This window comes from Cupressus sempervirens, chromosome 8 (genome assembly GCF_028749045.1).
Source record: "Cupressus sempervirens isolate cs-2001-9-10 chromosome 8, ASM2874904v1, whole genome shotgun sequence".
NCBI classification, from domain to species: Eukaryota; Viridiplantae; Streptophyta; class Pinopsida; order Cupressales; family Cupressaceae; genus Cupressus; species Cupressus sempervirens.
Genome location: NC_143125.1, coordinates 178,875,975 through 178,898,648, shown reverse-complemented (window position 1 = coordinate 178,898,648; position 22,674 = coordinate 178,875,975). Strand labels below are relative to the sequence as shown.

The 22,674-nt window shown below is 40.2% G+C and overlaps 2 protein-coding genes across 7 annotated transcripts in view; one reads left to right on the top strand and one right to left on the bottom strand.

Annotated features, from left to right (window-relative positions):
- Window positions 1-22,674, top strand: part of LOC149542143 (thioredoxin-like 4, chloroplastic) — a 148,495-nt gene that overhangs the window by 17,928 nt on the left and 107,893 nt on the right. The gene's annotated exons all lie outside the window — the stretch shown is intronic.
- Window positions 1,031-5,162, bottom strand: LOC149542144 (uncharacterized). The gene is made up of 4 exons (XM_089796507.1): window positions 5,139-5,162; window positions 4,143-4,548; window positions 3,538-4,012; window positions 1,031-1,169 (listed from the first exon to the last, which is right to left on the bottom strand). Exons 1-4 carry the CDS (start codon window positions 5,160-5,162, stop codon window positions 1,031-1,033), a joined length of 1,044 nt encoding a protein of 347 aa, XP_089652633.1.

Here is a 22,674-nt window from a genome sequence, read left to right as displayed (position 1 = left end):
AAACCATACCTGTCTAGATACAAAAAAGGATCACAAAAAACCAAAATTTGTGATCACAACTACCCCATTTAGTATACTAGTGACAACTACGAAGACCCATTGAAAATTCAACAAACTCATGCAAGCCATCAACAATTGAGAATTCACTTAAACTAGAGAGCGACCTCTTCCTTAGAGAAATTCAAAATAATATTGTTAGAGTTAAAGGTTTATTATCTTTTACTTACTCTTAAGATTTCTCTTTAGAGTTTAAGTTATGTCTCATTATAAGTTTGACATCTAATAATTATTTCCAATTATTAAATGTTTCTTTATCTCTTTAGGTCTACTTAAGGGTTTCCCTTTTGAGAATGGTTGATCTCCTTTTATAAGGATTGATCCCCTTGTATTTAACATTTTTAGATTCATTTGTTCCTCTCTTGAATACATTTTGCATCTTGAAAGCCACTCTTCTCTTCTTTGCTTCATTCTTCCTTGTAATAGGTTATTTGCTTGCAGGTGATCGTTGTGGCTTCTGTGAAGTTAGGTTTTACATCATTTGCACACCAACTTCTACATGGTATCAGAGCGTTTCTTGTAGCTTCTTGTTCTTGTTTAAAGGTTTTCTTTGAAGCTTTCGGTTTGAAGGGTTGCAGATACCCTTTTTCTGGGTTCTGAAGGGGGTCATTTTTGTGGTGCACTTTGAGTCCAAACAAACCTCACCATTGGATTCAGAAGGCCCAAAAACCTCCATTTTGGACAAAGTTGTCGTTTGAGGCCTTTTTTTTGCTTGCTTTTTCGTGTTTTTGGATTCTGTTTTTTTTGGGGGAGGGGATCAAATATTTCGAGCACTTTGAGCCCAAACAAACCTCACAACTGGATTCAGAGCGCCCAAAAACCCCCATTTCCATATAAAATACGTCCTGTTTGGACACCATTGGCTTTGAAGGCCTCAACATGCCTTACAAGGCAAGAGAAAAAACAAAAACAAAATTAAACAAATTTGGGTGGACCACGCATGCGCCGCTATGTGAGTAGTCTGCGTGCGCCACTAGCCGGTAGCCCTGGCCCCACTGTCGCTTGGCCGCAGCGCCACCGTCACCTCCTGTCGACTGACCACCAATTGCCTGCCCACCACCGCTTCTGCCTGTGGCCACTCATGACTCCGCCGTCCACACGGTCGTACCGACCTGCGATAAATGGTGAAGTGTCAGCGTGCCCCTCTGCCACGTGGCCATCTGTGAGATAGACACGTGGAAAGTGCCATGTTAGCGCCACATCAACAGTCCTCCGACGGTCATACGATTGTCAAATTTAGTGCACTCATGTGTTGACGTTAGCAATGCATAAGAATTCTGGATGCCCTTCTAGGTCATAAGGAGCAGCGTTTGGTTTTTTGCCCATAACTTGAGCATATAGACTTTGTTTTTGGAAAATGAGATATCGCTGGAAAGCTGGTTCAGAGCTCGATCTGATGGTGCAGGTTTCATCAGATTTTGATGCTCTTTAGGTACTTGTTTTCATTGTCAATAGCCGAACTTCTTTTTTGCACTCCGAGGGCAATATCTTTTGTGTCCGAGCCTCGTTTTTGGCCAAGAAAAAGGTGTTGGAAAGCGCTTGCAGTGCTCTATCTAGATCTATTGTCCTCTTCATCATAATATTTCAAAGGTACATAAGTTACTCAATTGAAGCTTTTTTGCTCTCCTCATTGTGTATAAGCATTGTTTTTAGCTGCTGGGGTTCAATTTCTTGAATTGTGGGGGGTATTTTTCTATATGTTGTTTTTGGCATTTACTTTAGTACAACATATATCTTTCAAAATTAAAAACAACTTTAAAACAATGGCCGAGACCTCTTCTTGTCTAACTCCTTTAAACCCACATAAGAATCACGTGTTGCCATGACACGGTTACTTCGTTCCAAGGGTTTGTGGTCTTGTTTGGATGAGGATCAACCTCTATTTCAAAGTCCATTTCAGACATATCAACATAGGAATAAGATGGATGAGGCTATGGGTCTTATGTCTCTTAGTATTGTAGACAATATACAGTTTCATCTTGATGAGTGTACTACTTGGGAAATGTGGCGCAAGTTCAAGATCTTGTTTGGTACAGGTAGTGAGTTTAGGGCACTTTAGCTTGAGGTAGAGCTTACATCACTTGTACTTGATTCATTTCCCACCATTGAGGAATTTCTGATGAATTTCAAGCAACAAAGATCGTTGTTACAAGGTTGTGGCAAGACGAAGACAGATAAAGAGTGTATTTTCTTAATCGTGTAAGCTTCGGAGAAACTTTCAGATTTTCTCGTCTACTTTTCACAACACTATGGATGCATTGGGTACTAATTCCACCATGTTGACATTTGAGGAATTCAGTGATCGATTGACTAGAGAATATGCCAAGCTTTCCTAGTTGGATTTTCTATCCGGATAAAAAACCATAGCGTTGGTTGCATGGTCATCTACAGTGAAGAAGAAGCAGACACCAAAGGCCAAGATAGATTCAGTTGGTCGTGAGCGTTCCTCCAAGCCATCTACATAGTCTCCTTCCAAACCACAATCCAACCCTAAGAAGGGTAATTCTTCTAAGTTTGGCGAGTCTCCCTCCAAGACTAAGAAGTCCACAGGTGATCCTTGCCATTTTTGTGGCAAGGAAGGACATCCAGTTTCTAGGGGTTGGAAACAGTTAGAGGCTTTAATGGACGTCATGCAACAACATCACATCATTTCACCTCAGCCACCTTCCTCATCGACGGGGAAGGGTCATGCTCTTCATGCACAAGCCTCGTCTTCGGGATCATCTTGGATCATTGATTTTGGTGCTTCGTACTATATGACTCATTCACATGATTTGGTCACCATTCTTGTTCATGGTGCCACATCACATATTGTAGTTGGCGACTTTACACAGCTCCCAGTTTTCGGTTCAGGTTCAGTTTCAAATTTCAAAGTAACGTGAATCGGAATCGTATCGGAATCGGCACGGCCGAATCGAATCGTGAATCGGGGGTGAATCGCCGGTGAATTGGCGATGAATCGGCAAATTTGAAAAAACCCTTTAAATGTAAAGATTTTAACAATTTAAGACTTATTTCATGCACCCTTTATTGAATATAACTTAAAAACACTATAACATCATCAAATAGAATCTAACATACATAAACATGAAACATAAAATCCATCACATATGTAACTATGTTATCATTATGTACTAAAATGTAAATTGTATGCTAGCTGAAGTAAATAAAAATCAAATGATCATAATGATTCAAATCATAGAATCAGTAAGATGAAATCATGAAGATCTATAAGACATCGAATCATAAATGTATGTATAAATCTAAGATGAAGATCCATGAAAGTTTGAAACATATGTCTATCAGTGATTCAGTATCACTATCAATATCTATACAGTGTAAACAAAATATAAAAACAAGGCTCCAACTCAAGCCTCATCATCCTCCTCCTCATCCTCTAGCTCTGCTGCAGCCTCAAGCTCAGCCTCTGAGTATCCAGTTTGCCTATGAGAAAGGCGTGTAAGGTAGGTCCTAGAGGACCGCTGAGCAATGTCCCCTGCATAGGCAATGGGCTCATGAATAATGTCGCTAGGGCCTGCATCTGAGCATGCGCGTGTGCGTCTACGAATGCCTGAACGTGCTCTAGCTGCCTCCTTTGCCCTGGCCACAGCCTCAGCCTCTACATCCACTTGGTCAACCCACGCGCGGTCTTCCTCAGTGAAGACTGGGTCCACGGTCTCTGTGATCCACTCTGATTCTGGATCAATCTCCTCTAGAATGATTAGAGAGGAGTCAGCGCCCAAAATTTGTCTGATCCTAAGACGAAGGTTGTAATGAACAAAGACAAGATCATTCAACCTCTGCACTGTCAACCTGTTTCTCCTCTTCGAGTGGATGTGCTCGAACATGGACCAACTGCGCTCACATCCAAAAGCGCTGCTCGGCTGACTCAGAATGCGGATGGCAATTTTTTGAAGGTTTGGGGTTGTGGCCCCAAACATTTGCCACCATCTATCTGAAATAAGGAAAAAACAAAAACAATTAGTCTCATTTACAGATTACAACTCTAAAATTAATGCATTATATAATCAACTTTAAGTTTAGAATTTAGATTCATGAACATTGAATATATTATTTAATTTTACCTGGCTGTAGTGTTGTCTGAGCATTTATGGCCATCCTGCCAGAGAAAAGTGGCCCCTCCTTATTGTTGAACTGGTCTAGCTCAACAATCGCAGCAACGCTATTTTCATCGCTACTCAATCTCTGAATCACTGTGTATAAGCCAGTGAGAACCTCCGCATCCGCCTTGAACTCAGGATGGAAACGAAATGTCGGATTCAGATAGTAAGCTGCTGCGTGGATGGGTCGATGGAGCTGATTCTGCCATCTCCTATCGATGATGTCCCAAATAGGGCCATACCTCTCTTGCACTCCTGCATATTGGGCTCTGATGGCCTCCTTGGCCCTATCCATGCCCTCATAAATGTAGCCCATAGAGGGCTTCTCCCCATCAACAGTTTGTAGCAAAGCTACAAGGGGCTCAGTGACCTACATATAAAGTAAAACAAAAAATTTGAGTCAAAACTTAAATATAAAATAATATAACTTAAAGTAAAAGCAAAATACTAAATGTTAAATTGCAATAAATTTACCTTAAGGATTTCTCTAGCGGGTTTCCAAAAACCATCCTCATCAAATATGCAATCCGCCACATCTAACCCCACAGTGGTCGTAGCATAGGAAGAGCAAATCCACTCCTGCCCAACAAACATGCTCCTCAATCCATCCCTTGATGTCAACAAGGACTGCAAGGTGATGAAATTCGAGGCAAACTTCGTGATACCTGGGTGAGCTAACTCCTTGCCTTTTGTGTACTTCCTCATTGTGCTAAGGACAAATGCATGATTATAAATGAATTTGCATATGTTTTTTGCCCTTTCCACACATGACTTGACAAACTCAAGTTTGCCAATTTCCTCCAACATGAGGTCAATGCAGTGTGCCGCACAAGGGGACCAAAATATGGTGGGGTGCCTCTCCATCAAAAGTTTACCTACAACAATTTTAAGTCAATTAGAAACTCAAATTTCAAAATTCAAATAAATTTATTTTCAAAACTTGCAAAGTTAAAAGTTTACCTGCTGCAACATAATTTGTTGCATCATCCGTCACCACTTGGATCACATTTTGTTCTCCCACCTCTGCTATAACTTCCTCAATAGCCTCACATAAATATGTGGCATTTTTCACATGTGCGGAAGCATCAATGGATTTTATGAACATCGTATATCCGACAAGTAACAAAACAATGAATTATAATATTAAATGGATCGTTAACGAATCAGCATTCAACAAATCAAAATTTACAATGTATGTAGGAAAGTAGAATGATCAATCACCTCCATAGGATACAAGAAAATTGAGGAGTGTTCTATTCCTCCTATCGGTCCAACCATCAGTCATGATGGTGCAACCCTTTGCAATCCATTCCTTTCGGTTCTCCTCAAGGTCAACCCTCATGTCCTCTACCATCTCATCCAAGAGGTATCCGCTCAACTCAGCCTCAGTTGGGGCTTTAAACCCCGAACCACAAATAGCAACCGCATCTATCATATTCTGCCAATAAGGAGCCCTGTCACAAATAAAAATTTAGATGTCAAAGACTCAAATTATAAAACAAGTAGATATAATTAAAGTTTTACTTTTACTTTTAATTGTAGCTTTAAAGAAAACAAAGAAAAAAGAATCAATTACTTGGCTGCAATAAATAGAATGTTGCAAAAGTACCAAAATTTGCATATCTCCTTTCTGGCAGCATCGTGAATCTCCTTGTTCAAACCCATGCCTTCAAGTGTGGGTTGGGAACCAGAAGTAGTGCGGGGCACAAAGTAACTATCCATTTTGTTTTTCCGCACTCTAGGCTGCAATAGGTTGGTGTGGGACTCTGTCTCAGTATGTGATCGACTAGCACTAACACTAGCACGAGTAGAAGAACTAGGATAAAAAGGAGGCCTAGAAGAACCCTCTCCAACACAACCTACGGATGCAGAAGTTGATGCAGATGCAGATGTGGATGCGGCTGCGGGAACATGGGAGCCAATACCCCTTAACCCTTCAATTTGCATTTTCCTATTTGCTTTGTCTTTTTCAATTTTTTCTAATGCCATTAAGCAAGTGCATTTTGCCTCAGGAGTTTGGTGAGTGCAAACTGTAACATCATGTCCAGGTATAGCAGCAATGTGGAATTTCAATCTATAAATACCCACGGAAGTTATTTTTTCTTTACAAAACATGCATTTTGTTTGATATTTGGTTCTTTCAGGAAACTCTTCATTATATTTCCAACATTCATCTTTTTTACCCATTGGAATTTGCGAAAAATGAGAGCAAAGGCTGCTGCAATAATTTTTTTAATGTAAAATATCAAAGTTTGAAGCTAATAAAAATTAGAAAACAACAAACCCTAGCTTGCAACTTAGTAAAAATAAAGAACATTCAAGATTTACACTAAAATTCTTGAAAACTATAGAAATTTAACAAAAAACGCATAATACACTAAAAATTTAACAAAAAATGCATAATACACTAACATACAAGAAAAAAATAAGCACTTACCTCTTGCAAATGAGTTGAGGAGTGTTGATATTGGCTCCTTAATGCTCCCAAAGCAATTGATGGGCTCCCCAAATGGCCTGCTGATCTCTTTGGTGCTCCTCCTTCTTGTCGGTTGGAAACCTATGGCTTTTCTTTTCTCTTCTTCTCTCTCACTTTTCCTCTCTTCTACTCATGCTTCACAAATAGAAGGCCCTTTAGGGTTATAACAAAGAGAATAGGTCAAAAACAAAGTGAAAAAAACAAGTGATTTTTTTTAAAATTTCAACTTCCCTTTTTACATACCGCGGGCGATTTATAGCCGATTTTGGCGATTTTTACATGAATCGCCTGAATCAGCGATTCAAGCGATTCATGGCCTAGAAATCGGCGATATCGATTCACGATTCAAAAAAAATCGTGCAGGATGAATTGGATCGCGGAATTGCCGATTCAGGCGATTTTTGGGCGATTCTCGTTACTATGGTTTCAATGGATGGTAGTTCTCTTTAGGACGTTCTTCAAGTTCCTGACATTTCTACGAACCTTCTTTCAGTTGATCAAATTTGCCTTTCTAGCTCTAGTAAGACAGTTGAGTTCCCACCACGTGATGTGGTTATTCGAGATCTCCTTAATCTTGATTCAGTTATTGCTACTGGCAATGTGGATCCCTAGTCTCACTTATACTGGTTTGATGGCTTTGAGAGTTTAGAAAGTGTGGGTTCTTCTCTTGGTGCACATGCAAACTCTGTGAGCAAGTTTTGGCATGAGCGTTTGGGCCATGTCTATTTATAGCAGATGAGTGCACATGTAATTGTTTCTGGGCTACCACAAATCTCTTGCACTAATGGTGTTTGTTGTGGAAGCGTTCTCGACAAGTATCATTGAGATCCCTTTCCTTCGGGAGTAGCCACTCGTGCTAAGGCACCCTAGGACTTGGTTCATAGTGATCTTATGTCCTTTCCTACTTTTTTAGGGGCTTGCTATGTGTTCACATTCATTGATGACTTCTCTAGACGTACATGGTGTACTTTCTTAGGTACAACTCTGATGTCTTTGAGTCCTTCCGAATCTTTAAGACATCTGTGGAGAAGCAATTTGGTTTTTTCTCGAACGGATACACATAGATAATGGGGGGAGTATGTGAATCAGGCAAAGTAACAAGACTCAGACTCGGCTTGGACTCAACAAAGGTAACTCGACTCGTGACCTAGCTTGGACTCGCCTATGACTCGACAGTGACTCGACAAAGTGATAAAACCCTTGAAGTTTAGAGATTTTTTTGGATTTAAATTAATTCCATGCACCCATTATTGAATAAAGATTAAAGACAATAACATCATAAAATAGAAGGTAATTTGATCACATACATAACATACCTTGATTACATAACTATAGATGAATTAAAAATCAGCTGAAAAAATTAAAAATCAGCTGAGTCAAATGAGTCAGCCAAGTCACCTAGGCGAGTCAGGTGAGTCAGCTCAATTGACCTGCTGAGCCAGGGTCATAGATCATTTTGACCCGGTTGAGGTAACTTGACTTGCTAACTCAGACAACTTGCTTGACTCACGGCGAGTCTTGTTACTCTAGAATTAGGCATTCATAGATTTTTGCACTCCACATGGTTTACTACATCAGCTTTTAACTCCACACATCCCTCAACAGAATGGTGTTGCTAAGAGAAAGAACAAAACCTTACGGGAGATGGCAAATTGTATGATTTAGTCACGGGATATGTAGTCTTCATTTTGGGTTGAAGTAGTCAATTGTGCCAACTACATCCAGAATCAGATGCCCCACAAGGCATTGTGACAAATGATTCCTGAGAGGGCTTGGTCTCATGCCAAGCCCGATGTTTCTACATTTTGAGTTTTTGGCAGTAAGGCATGGGCTTTTATTCCCAATGCTCAGAGGAAATCTATGGAGAAGAAGAGTCGACTACTCATCTTTGTTGGCTACTGTGAGGATGTGAAGGCGTACAGGTTGTTTGATCTTAAGTCCAGAGAGGTCTTGTTTCGACGAGATGTCCAGTTTGAAGAGTGCTTTTCCCTTCCAGATTCTCCCTCCTTGGGTTCCTCCTCATTGCCTACTCCTTCCTCTTCATCTCTTAAGGATGTTCCATCCTCTGAGGATGATGTAGATGATGATCCACCACATCCACCACCTCCACCACCAGCAGTTACTCCACCTTTTCCTAGGTGGGCCTTTGTTATAGTTGAGTTCGCTGGTCCTTTGGCCAGAGATCCTACAAATACCCGTTGTACTCAAGCTCAAACATCTGGTTCAAGTCTTTTGAGTCATGCTATTTTCACAAATCCTTGGAGATTTTCAGAGGCGACAAGACATCCAGAGTGGGATTTGGCTATGGATGAGGAGTATTCTTCTTTGATGAAGAATTAGACTTGGGATCTTTGTACTCTTCCGAAAGGAAGAAAGTTGGTTCGGTGCAAGTGGTTGTACTATACCAAGTATGCTGCAAATGGCTCTATTGATAAGTACAAGTCACGTCTTGTTGCGAAGGGATTCTTGCAGGTTGAGGGTATTGATTACTCTGAGAATTTTGCCCCCGTTGCCAAGATGAATTCTATTGGCTTGTCCTTTCACTAGTAGCTTAACAGGGATGGCCAGTCTTTTAGATGGATTTGAAGAGTGCATTCTTGCGTGGTGATCTTCATGAAGAGATCTATATGGAGCAGCCTCAGGGCTTTGTGTAGGACTCTTCATTAGTTTGTAGGCTTTGACGTTCATTTTATGATCTCAAACAAGCCCCTTGGGCTTGGTATGAGAAGATGGACTCGTTCTTGCTTTCTACTCACTTTGTAATGTTCCGTTGCCCTTCTGTCGCAACCCTACTGGGAGACTATCAACCTTTTAATAGAGACATCAATCAATGATGACCGTATGCTAGTACCTAATGGCAAAATGCTACTGTACGGTGACTACAATGTAGTGAGGAGAGGCCGTACGGTATAATAACATGTTCGTAGGGTATGGATGGATTGGTGTACGTTGAGGGAGGTCGATGTTGTGGGGCCATATGGCTATACGCTCAAACAGTGGGCCGTACGATGGGAGACTAAGTGGGCCATACGATGGCTTGGTAAGTTAGTCGTATGCTGAGTTCAAGGAAGGCTGTACATAGGGTGGAACTCCTGGCCGTACGATGTGCCTGAAGGGGCGATGCCTGGGCCGTGTGGTGTGCCTGAAGGGGAATGCTGTACGGGTGATGGACGAAGTTGAAGGCAATGGAGTAGGGGTAAGGGTGGTGAAACAAAGAGAGTTAAAATGTAGATAACAAAGAGATTGAATTACCCAATTACACAACAGATAATTGATCAAATTAAACATAGTGACATCTCTAGTTTGCAAAAATGATGGTGCTACGATTTGCCAGATCCGAGCGAAGTATCACAGGCGACGGAATAGGGTGAGGGTTGAATCCCACCGAAATCGGAAACAAGCCAAATAGGGAAGATCTTTCACTTCTGAAATGGCAAACAACGAAGAATCCCAATAGGAATTTGTAGTACAAGAAGTATAATCAAAATCGCATACCTACAATTACCTACAAGTCGTGCTTAAATACTCGTAAGGAAAACTTTCCGAGGGTGTACAAAGATAGCCAACGGCTACACTTACCTACGGAAACAAAACTAAAATGGGTCCTAGATATTTTACATCAATCGACCCACTAACAAAGATTTGATTAATAATCTATTTTATAACAGGGATACTATAGTCCTCTTGTTGGAAATTTTGCTTGTCCTCAAGCAACTGCAATGCCGGATATTGTAGAATGTGCTCGCCTTCCCAGGTCGCATCGTCCAACAACAAGTGTTTCCAATGTACCAAATATACCTTCACCGTTCGGTTCTGTAGAGTCTTCTCACCTACTTCAATAATCTTTGCTAGATCCAACATGAGCTTTCTTTCTTCATTGAGTGATGGAAGGTCTGTAGGTACCATGAGGTTTTGTCCCACAACTTTCTTCAGGTAGGAAACGTGAAAATGTTATGAATACAACTCCCCTCCGGAAGTTCCAGCTCGTATGTGACTTCATTGATGTGGCGAACTACACGATAAGGGCCATAAAATCGTGGCTTTAGTTTTTCTTTTCCATTTTCTTTGAACGAGAATTGTCGGTATGGCTGGAGCCTCAGGTAGACCAAGTCTCCTACTTCAAAACTCCTCTCTATTCGGTGTCCGTCAACGTACATCTTTTGTTGATTCTATGCCTGTTGTAAGTTTTCCTTCAGGTATCTAAGGATGTCCTATCCCTCCTAAAGGCAGTCCCTCGCCCTTGGTGCGTGACTGTTGTTGATGTCAGTTTTTGTACCACTACATAACATATTAGCAATTGAATATCTGATACGGAGTGTCAAACACACAATTCCTCTCTTGAAAAGTTAATACTCATAAAGACATGAGAATAACTCCAATGTTCCTTACACTTGTGGATACTAACTCAGTATATCGATGTGATTTGTTGGTAATCACGTAGGTGGCCTTACGCTGTTTGTTTGAGGACGGTTTGGACTTTGGTGGAATGATGGTGATGGTGATTTGGTGTGAATGCTAGATGATGTTGATGGAGAGGGTGATGGTGATGGAGGGCAAATGGTAGATGATGACTTGTGTCTTTCTAAGATTCTAATTCCTAAACTACTTCCTATTCTACTCCTACTCCTATGAATGGAAGGTTAGCAAATGGATTGAGATCGAATCTAATAAAAGTTAACCAGTGGCTCCACCTCCATAGATGCAATGATTTAAAGGAAAATGAACTAGTTTACCACACAAGGCTTCCCAACAAGTCGCTAGGATGCTAGTGGTCTAGTATTGATCCCTATCAAACATCTACTAATGTGACCATGCAACTATCCATCTACTTTTAATCTTATTTAGCAACTTGAAATGAAACTTACTTTAACAACTTGAAAATAAATTTTACCTATTTGGAAGTAGAAACCATGCAATAATACCAAAGGCTCTTAATCACCATGCAAGTTACAACAATGAGAAAGAAATATCGAATTTTGGCATTATTTTTGCAACAATTTTCTCCGACCATTATAAATGAGAGCAAATGGCCTTATATAGAGGCCAAAATGTAGAACCGACAGTAGAGATAAAGAGGCAAAATCGACGATCCAAATTGAGTCCTAGAAACCCTAATTAGGGTTGCCACCCCATTGGCCAATGAGAAGATGCCACTTCGTCAATGGACCAATGAAAAAAAGTGGAAAAGTGGCAACCAATGAGAAGGCACCAAAATGGTGGCCAATCAGAATTAGACACTTGTCCTATCCTAGAAGAAAGAGAAATTGCCACTTGGGCTTACATCAAATGATCTTCTAATATGAATCTCCCTTTTTCTTTCATTCTTTTGGCTATGGCAATGAACCTAGCTAGCCTTTCGTTGACTTCTTCCATGGGAGGGCAAGGTGTATGCTTTATCTTGAGCTCGACCGATTTCATCATGTTGCTTGCTGCCTGTAATGTCCTCTCATGGTTCTTCTCATGCTCTTTCGCAAATCTGATAAATGCATTGAGGGAGGAAAGGGTGCCCAAATGTTTCTTTTTGATAGGAATCTTTCCTAACTCATACAATCTTGATCGAAGTCTTGTCTCATCAATGTCTTCTTCTCTGATATCTTCAAAATCAAGTGCCACCCCAATGTTGCTCATCATGGTTGAAATGGAAGTGTCGACGCTCGGGCTGTGCTGTGCAACTGCATTCTGTATCTCCTTGAGTGTTCTCAATTTGCTAGTCAAGGCAACAAACCAAGACTCAACTGTACTCAATCCTCTTTCATCAACCAACTTGGCCTTTTCCAAATATGCCTCCGGTAGCCCAATGAATGCCTGTAACCTGGGAATAGCCAAATCCTTGACTGGAAGGAAATCCTTCCACTCCTCTTCAAATACTTCGAATTTGTTTCTAACGGTCACTAATGATCGAAATGTCGAGATGAAGGAAGGTAAGAAATTTTGCCCATCCTGAATTGTATTATGGATCAAATCCCTGACTTCTTGTAGTTGAGCTGATATCTCTTCTAGGTTGCTCCCGCTATCTTGAGGAAGGGCTGCCTAGTGCAACTGCTGGATAGGCTAGCAATCTCTCCAATATTTGTTCTCGGCCTCCAACTTTACGATCCTTTCATTTGCCTTGCTCAACCTTTCTCTTATCGAAGCTATACCCTCCTGGATCTCTTCACATTCCATATATTCCGTGTTTCTTCCCAAGTTGTGTTTCACTATCTCATATTCTTGGGCTGCAATCTCATCCAATGCCTTGTTGACTGTTGGTATAGCAATTTGAACCTTTCAGTGACCATCGTTGTTGCTCCTGATTACCTTTGCCACCATTTTTGCCATTTGTTTCTGGCTCTCACTATCACCCTTTTCTATTAGTCCTTGGATGTCTTCAACTATTCGGGCAGTTACTACCTCGCCTCTTGGCATAAGCATTTGCCTTAAGCATAGTGCTGTGGTGCATCTCCCCAAATCTGGATTTGGTTCGACTAACAAAGCATCACCAACGGCCTTGGGTGCCTGACTCATTTCCTCAATATCGATCGGCCCATCTCCTTCTTCACTAGTAATTGCCATATCATCTCCACGTTGATTTTCTGAGAGGAGAGTACTCGGTGCTCACACTGTAACCACTTGATTCTGAATCAGAGCTCACCTCTATTGCGGCCCCTTTATTACTTGAATTAACCTCTTGGCTTCTAGCCTCAATTATACTTTCTCTTGATGGTGCTGTATGCTGTCTCTTGGCTGGAGGTTCTGGATGTTCTTTGCTCTTCTCAACCTCCAAAGCTCTTTTCTTGCTTCTAACTGTTTCTTGTTGCCAGCTGCTTCCTTCACCCTTTTGTCCGACTAATTCTGTTGGACCTTCTTTTGGTTCATCTTCTCATAAGTAAGGGGAGACTGTTGACTTTGTAGCTTTCTTAATCTTTCATTGTACCATGACTCGGTATGCAAATCAACTGCTCTTGTAATTGCTTCCAAGGAAGGATCCTGATGATCATCCCAATCTACTAGTTTCAACTCCGTTCCTTCTGTTGTATCATAATCTTCTCTCAACACATTTCCATCATCTTCCAGTTGATCGAGAATATCAAAGCCTCTCTATTTGATATCTCTCATTATGTTCACTGACAATCTTGAGAAAGCTAGCTTTCTCACATGAAAGTCATCCGTGGCATTGGCCCAAAAGTCTTTTATATTGATACCTTGATAAGACCATTAGGATCAAATCCTTGCCTTGCCCTGTACCATCCTAGATGATACCATTCCAATTCCTTCTTCGCAGTTGCAGAGGCGACCCGATCGGGGCAACTATCATTGCCAATTCCGAATGAGAAGGTAATCCTTGTCTTACCTTTGAGTTTCATTATTCTATCATAATGCTCAAGTTGCCTAGCCAATTCCATCAAAACTACCTTGTCGGGTAGGTATCTTGGAAGCCTCTTGGGACAAACTGTGCTTCCTGCTACTCTAATGTATGTGAATTGAAGAAATTGAATGAACCAACTCCCATATTTCTTTATCTTTGCTTCTACTTTCGATGAGTTTCCTAGCAGGTGTCCCTTGTAATACCCTTACTGTCTTCGTGGCAAAGGCATAACAAAACATTTTGTAATCTTTGTTGTTGTGCAAATGAAGTTGTGGATAGCATTCATGCACCAAATATCGCCCCGGCCGATTGCCAACTTCTCCTAAGCCCTTAAGTCCCGGACTTTTATACAATCTAGCAATTAGGTAAAACATATAGGATCCCATGTAAAATTGCTTTTGGTTTTGTACGGTTCTAAGTTGCAACTCTAGATTCTCGCTTATGATCCTAGCCCAATCAAATCTTCTTTTTTCTTTTTCAATTTCATCAATACAAAATTACATCCAGTTTTCGAATTGCATACCTTGAGCTAGGCCCATGATCCAACTAAGAAGCACAATGAGATCACCATATTCTGATTTGAAATTTGCCACTGTGAGCCTCGATGATCTGGTGACTCCTTTCTTTCCCTCGTGAACCCAATCCTGCTTTAGATGTGTGAAATAGGCTTCCTGGTTATCCTGAAATGATTTGGCTGCCTGATCCATCATCACCAATGTCATGGTCTTGTACTGGGGAATGTTAAATGCTACTTTGATCGCTTGTCCGCCAATCTTGGCTAACACCCTCTTCCCTTCGTCAAAAATGATGGATTTGCTGATCAGATCAAACCTAGATACGCACTTCATAACCAATTCTGGACAAGGCAAGGTGGGAGGAAAAGTTGTTGCGCGTACAATTCCACTTTTGTATATCTTTTGCCATGGGAGATTGTCCTTCCTTTAGGTAGTCCTTTACCTGTATCATATTTACTGTACCGACATTGGTATCGGTTATTCGCCTCATTTTCGAGAAGAAAGTTGTTTTGGGCATCTATCCTCTTTGTCTTTCTTAGTATTTGTTTCCTTAAGGTTCTTGCTTGCACTAACATCTACCATCCTAAACACTTATTTCTGCCTCTTCGTTCTAAGTGATATGGACTACCCTTATCAATCTTCAGTCTTCTTTCTATCGATGGATTCTACACTTATTTTTGCCTCGCCAAGTCCTATTACTACACTTATCAATCTCCAATCTTCAGTCTAGGGTGAGATTAACACTTATTTCTGCCTCACCTTTGCCTTAAAATGGACTACACTTATATCTCCCTCTCCAATACCTAGGGTGGTCTAGCTTATTTTTGCCTCTTCAAATGTCCTATCATGGATTCTACCCTTATCAATCTCCAAACTTCAACCTAGGATGGGATGATGAATGCAAGAAGAACCAAGGGAAACAAAACTAGACAAGAACGAAAGAGAGAAATCCGCTTAAGGACCCCTTTCAACTCTAAATGACTTGAAGTTACCTTTACCATTGGCCGGGTCTTCTTTTGGAATTTAGGATCAGACTTGAGAATTCCAAATCCCTTGCAAATCTTGATGCCCTAGCCGGAAAAATCATTATTTTAATCCCTTGAAATTGTCCACCATATGCCCCAAAAAATTAGACCTTTGATCACAATAACCTCCTCCAAATAAAATCACCCAAATTAGGGCAGAAATTGCAGCTCCCTAGCAAAAATCAGTTTTTGCAAAAATTGCCTAGCAATGAAAAGTTTTAGATCTGCCTCCTCAAGTCACCTAGGGCATAAATCGCAGCCCTAATGGAAGGAGAAAAATTGCCCAACAATGCAAAAATTTGCCTCCACAAAAAAATCACCAAGGCCTGAAAATGTCCACAATTGCAAGCAAAATCGCCTAACAATGAAAATTTGCTCTTCCAAGAGAATTTGCCAAAGCACATAGAGTTGCTCCAAGTCAAAAATCGCCAACACCAAAGAGGAGTGAGGAATGAGGAGAAAAAGGGAAAGAGCTTCCTCTTATACCCCACTTGTTCATCCTTTCTAGCTGGCCGATTGGGACCCTGGAAGCAAAAAAGAATTATATTAATTAGAACAAAAAATTGGCCCCCAATCAAATATTTAGCCAAAAATTAACTATGCCAAGATGAAATTTACTTTTTTAAATTGCCAATTAGACCAAGATTGGAAAAATAAAGTAAATAATGCATTGGAGATGCTAGATGTTTCCATTTAATGATGATTTAGTAATTAGTATATCATTAAAAATCGGATTTGGCAAGCCAAAAGCCATTTTTCAATATTAAATTACTAATTTCATTAAAGACTTGAAAATTTCAAGGCAAATTTAATCCATTTAATGCCAATTTTTGCAAATCAATTCAAACCGATTTTGCTAAGCAATTTAATTTTTTTAACACAAATAAAATAATTTCTCTAGAGCCTAAAATCGATTTTGCAATTTGATTTCATTGTCACAAAATTAATATTCTCACAAAAAAAAATCAAGATTTTCCAAAAAAACTCAAATCTAACAAAATTTCATTTTTTGAAAATTATCCAAATTTATATAATTACATCCCAATTTTGAAACAAATTGTTTAAGTACAAAATTTACAATTTTATCTTGCAAAGTGTTGCTCTTTCGAATTTTGTTCGGCCTAAGGATAAATTGGTCGTTCTAGAAAATCAAGTTGAAATCGGGTGAAAATAAACCTAGCCCTCTCCCCTTTGACCCTGAAGGTGTCCAAGACTTAAAATTTTCAAAAATCGAATTAAATTTTTTTGGACAACCCAAAAATTTGCTAAGGCGACTGAAAAAATCTCGAGATGGCTTACCCGAAAATCTACTTAAGGATGAGCACTCAACAAGGGAAAGAACTCTCAAGTTGAACTTAAGCATCCTAACCATAAGTTACTCATGTGTGTGCAAATGATTTATTCCCCACTTGACAAGAACTTGACAATCTCTCAGATCCATCAAACTTAGCCTATTATAATATACGTACTTCAAAAGGAACCTGGATAGAGCCTCGCTGCCAGCCAGGCGTCTATAGCCCTGATGGAGTTATTGCTCTGGCACCACAATCATGGTTCTACCTTTAGTGATTATTTTTATAGCATTGGTAGAGATGATTGCACACCTTTGAACCAAAATTTCATCTTTATTTTCACCTTGATACTGCTTTTTCTCTTTTCTCATGATACATTCTCTTTTTTCTTTTCTTTTCAATCTTTTGTTTGGTTTGCAGGCAATGAAGCTTGCAGAGGGTTTGGAAGACCACGGTGGCACTGAAGCAGGTGTATGATTTTCCTAAGTCCAATTTCACTTCAAGACATTAAGAACTCATAGCAATTAAGTGTGAGTAGAATGTTGTAACCATGCCAGAGATAACTCAAGAACCTCCATCGAGTTCGATCCAAATTTAGTACAAGTCCTACAATAGACCAACGGCTAAACACATCCTTTAATCTCTGAACTTTGTTAAATGTATTCGGGAAATGAACAAGACAGATTCCGTTTTGTCACCAAAAATGTAAAATCTACACACCTCGTCCACAAGTGATAATATGGACCCACCTTTGCTCTTGCAAAGGCCCAAAATCAAAATTGCTTTCGACTAAGGGAAGCTAAAAGATCCCAAGTCAAATGACTTGATACAAATCAAACTCGAGCTCCCTCACAACATCTAAACTATAAGCAACTGAAAGAAAACTACTCTAAACAACTGAAAAGAAGACTACTCTAACCTTTGGGCCAAATGGTCCAAAACAAACTCTATTCTAAAGAACGAAAAACAAAATACTAACCTAAAGCAAACCTATTCTAACTATGTACAAAAAGGGCTCCGGATGGAGTCCTGGGCTTGGAAATAATGTTTGAGGAACTGCCATTCATAGGCAATGGGACATCCTCGCCAGTGAGTGTCTTAAGTCTAAATGCATTATCTCTGATAATCTCGGATATCTGAAAAGGACCCTTCCATAGTTTATCGAATTTTTCATGTCCTTTATTTTCATGGGCTTTGTCCCAATATAAGACCAAGTCAGAGATGCTGAAGGCCTTACTTTGCGCTTTTCTGTCAAACCAATGCTTAACTACCCCTTGATGTTTTGCAAATTTTTGTAGGGCTTCATCTCTTTTCTCATCTAGTTGCATCAGTTGAGCCAACCTAACTTGGACTTTGTCTTCGTTCTAATCATAGTATTCCTATGTAAACCTTAAAGTTGGAATTTTCAATTGAATTGGGAATACCGGATCCTGTCCATACAACAAATGATAAGGAGTGATTCCTATGGACTCTTTAACTCTTGTTCTGTCTTCCCACAAAGCGTATCTCTGCTGTGTGTGCCAATCTCTTGGGTTCATGTCTAAAAGTTTTCCTATCATGGTCAAAAGGTTCTTATTTGTGGATTTTGCTAGGCCATTTCCCTGGGGATCGTAACCTGATGAAAATTTTAATATGCCCTTGTGGTCAAATGCCCAAGTATGAAATTTCAAAGAAGTGAAAGCAGAACCATTATCACATACAAAAAAAGGACACCCAAACCTGGTAGTGATCTTTTCCTCTAAGAATTTAATGACAGTCTCAACAGTGCACTTCTTGAAAGCTTGAGCGTCTAACCACTGAGTACAGTAGTCAATTGTGGTTAGAATATACTTGTGTTGTGCTGAGGAAGGTGGATTGATAGGACCAATGAAGTCAAGTCCCCACACCGCGAAAGGTCTCACCTCAATAATTGGCCGCAAAGGAATTGCTGGATTCCTTTCTCTCTTTGCCGTAGTTTGGCAAACATGACAAGTCTTTACATGTTCGTGAGTGTCTTTGAACAAAGTTGGCCAGTAATATCCGGCTCTTAGTATCCAATGTGCTGTGGCCAAATCTGATCCATGTCCTGTTCCCCATTTATCATAAAAGTATTCCAAAATGTTCCTGGCTTCTTCTTTTCCAACGCACCTCAAATATATCCCCTCATGATTTTGCTTGTCTAACACTGCTCCTTGTAGCATATATCTTCTGCTTTTGAATCTCAATGCTCACTTTTGTATTGAATTCAAATGTGAAGGGCATTTGTGATTTAACAGATAGTTGATTATGTCTTGATACCATTCATCGGGGTGTACATCCTCCAACTCATAAACTTGTTGCACAAGTCTAGGCCCCTTTAATGCCATGGTTTGCGCCAGTTGTTGTCCTCTGATCAATTTCATCGGTTGAATCTCTATGTTGTATTCTTGGATAGTGGCGACCCACTTGCCTCTTCTTTCTCCAAGCTCGTTTTGCATCAAAAAAGTCTTCACTGCTATGTCAGGCACAATTGCATGTACTTTGCTTCTCAAGATGTAATGCGCAAACTTCTTTTCTGCTTTCACCAAGGCATAAGCTTGTTTCTCCACATTTGGGTAGTTCAATTCGGCCTCCCTGAAAGGTGCACTCATGAGTGCAATCGGATGCTCTTCACCTTATTCTTTTGTGTTAAAATGGCCGCACATGCGTGATCAGAGGCGAAAGAATATATATTGAATGGCCTCTCATAATCCAGGCTTACTAGAACGGGTGCATTGATGATAGCATGTTTTATCTCCTCAAATGCCCTCTTTTCTGTTGGAGTCCAATCCATTTTTGCATCCTTCTTTAACATGTCATTCATTGGCTTTACAATCTCAGCAAATGCAGATATGAACTTCCTCACGAAGTTGATTTTTCCAAAGAACGATTTGAGCTCTTTCTTGCTAGCTGGTATGCCAAGTTTGGAAATTGCTTCCACTCTCTCTGGATCTATCATGATACCCTTTTTTGAAATTACATGTCCCAAAAGTTTTCCTTCGGTAACTCCAAACATACATTTCTTCGGATTCAAAGAAACTCTAAACCTTCTACATCTCGTGAAAACTTTCCTCAAATCTATAATGTGATCCTCTCTGTTCTTTGAAAACACTATTATGTCATCCATGTAAATGATAATGCATTTGTCTTTTGAGTCCTTGAAAGCATAATCCATGGCCCTTTGAAATGTTGCGCTTGCATTGATCAGGCCAAAAGGCATCCTCCTGTATGCAAATGTTCCCCACTTCGTGGTGAGGGCCATTTTCAATCTGTCTTCTTCTTCAACAATGACTTGATTGTACCTTGAGTATCCATCCATAAACGACATCATTTGAGCTCCATTCACAATTTGCAAGACCTTGTCTAGTGATGGCAATGGATAATTGTCCTTTTCTGATGCTCTGTTCAAATTTTTGAAATCAACACATAGCTTTATTTCTCCATTCTTCTTCTTGATTGGGACAAGATTGGCGACCCATGTTGAATGCTTTACTGGGAAGATGATTCGTGCATCCAACAATTTCTTTACTTCTTGAAATATCAATGGTTCTAACAAAGGGTTGACTAGCCTTTGTCGCTGCCTGAATGGCTTACTCCCTTCCTTCAAGGGAATTGTGTGTGTAATAATGGCGGGATCATATGTTTTCAAATCTTCATATCCCCAAGCAATTACAGCTGGGAATTCCCTCATCAGACTCAGTATATCCGCTTTCTCCTTAGGTGTGCAAACTTTCCCAATATGGACTATTTTGGGACAATTCTCTCTTCCCAAGTTTACCTTCTCGCACTCATCACCTCTTGTAGGTTGATACTGCACTCTGTGGAATTGGTAACCCGATATTGATAAATCGTCCATTCCGATCACTAACAATGTTTTTGGGTAATCTGTGTAGACGAAAGACTTCTCTAAAAATAGATCGACTACTTGTGCGGCCTGAAAATTTGAGGGGATGGCGAAGAAATGTGCGTACTTTGTCAGTTTGTCAACTAATACGCAAATACAATCCTTTCCGTTCACCTTGGGAAGTCCACTAATAAAATCCATCGAGATACTTTCCCACTTCAGTTCTAGAATTGACAGAGGTTGTAGTAACCCGACGGGTAGAGTATCTTCGGATTTGTTCTGCTGGTAGACCACACTCTCTCTTACATACTGCAATACATATCCTTTAAGACCCTTCCATGAAAACCTCTCCCTAAGACGTCTGTAAGTTTTGAGGAAGGGTTTCCCGCCAAAGGTGAGTCGTGGACCTCCAAGATTTTCTACTTCAATTTGGATTCCGGCACTAAAAATATTCGATTCTTGTAGTAAATGATGTCATCCACCACTTTGTACCAATCATCTTGGATGTTGCCATCCATCCACCACTTTGTATCGATCATCCTGGATGTTGCCATCCATTAGCTCACAAGCAAATGTGTTTTTGAAATATTCTACCAACAAATGTGCTTTCCAGTCAGCTGAAATCTAGGTCAGTAAGCAGATAGCGGGTTTATTGGACAAAGCATTTGTAACCACATTGTTCTTTCCATTCACATATTCAATGTCAAAATCAAAAGCCTGAACCTTGCTTACCCATTTTTGTTGCCTCTCGTTCAAGCCCTGTTGCTCTAGAAAAAATCTCAAAGTATTGTGATCCGTACGAACGACAAACTTGGTACCCAACAGATACTGCTGAAACTTAGTTAGGGCATGTACGATGGCCAACATCTTTTTATCATAAATGGAATATAAGCGTTCTGTTTGCGTAAGCTTCCTGCTCTCATAGGCTATGGTGTGTCTATCTTGCATCAGTATCGCGTCAATGCCTTCTCCGGATGCGTCACACTCCAGAATGAATGGTCTAGCGAAATTAGGCAATGCAAGTATGGGAGAAGTGCTTATTGCTTCTTTCAGCTTATCAAAAGTGAGTTGTGCCTTTTCATTCCATTGGAAGGACCCCTTTCTTGTTAGATCTGTTAATGGGGCATAAAGCTGAGAGAATCCTTTTACAAACCTTTGGTAATAACTGCACAGTGCAAAAAATCCTCGCAACTCCATGAGTGATTTCGAGGGAGGCCAATCATAGATAGCTTGAATCTTCTCCCGATGAACTTGAACTCCATATTTACTAACAACATGCCCCAAGTACAATATTTTCGTCATATTGAATTCACAATTGGATCTCTTGGTGAACAAGGACTGATCCTTCATGATCAGTAGGACTTCGTCCAGATGCTTCATGTGCTTTTCCCATGTTTTGCTATAAATAAGAATATGATCAAAAAATACAAGTATTTATGCAATTGCTTGTTGAATATACGATTTGTGCATGATTGGAATGTAGCAGGTGCATTCGTTAATCTAGACGGCATGACCAAGAACTCATAATGGCCATAGTGACAATGAAAGGCTGTCTTTTCTACATTTTCCTCTCATGCGGATTTGAGGGTATCCAAAACGAAGATCTGTTTTCGAAAAATAGACTATGCCATGTAATTCATCCAGCAACTCATCTATCTATGGAATGGGATATCTATTCTTTATTGTTTTTTGTTCAATGCACGGTAGGCCACACACATGTGCATTGTCTCGTCCTTTTTGACCAATACCATTGATGATGCGAAGGGGCTAGAACTGGGATGGATCCATCCTTTCTCCAACAGTTCGTGAATCGTCTTTTCGATCTTATCTTTGAATTTCTTGGGATGGTAGTAGGGTGTGGTTATGGCCGGCTTGGCTCCAGCTTCCAATTTGATAGTATGTTCAAACCCTTGATGAGGCGGTATGCCAGGAGGAATGTCTAAAAACTTTATCATGTTCACTCAAAATATTCTGGAGATCATCATCATGGGGAGGTGTTCAT

Coding starts and splice junctions, on each gene's coding strand:
- LOC149542144 (XM_089796507.1), bottom strand. CDS start 5,162: ATGCAACAAATTATGTTGCAGCAG. Junction 4,549..5,138: donor AACAAATTATGTTGCAGCAG/GTAAACTTTTAA, acceptor CTTTATATGTAG/GTCACTGAGCCCCTTGTAGC. Junction 4,013..4,142: donor TCAGACAACACTACAGCCAG/GTAAAATTAAAT, acceptor TCCTTATTTCAG/ATAGATGGTGGCAAATGTTT.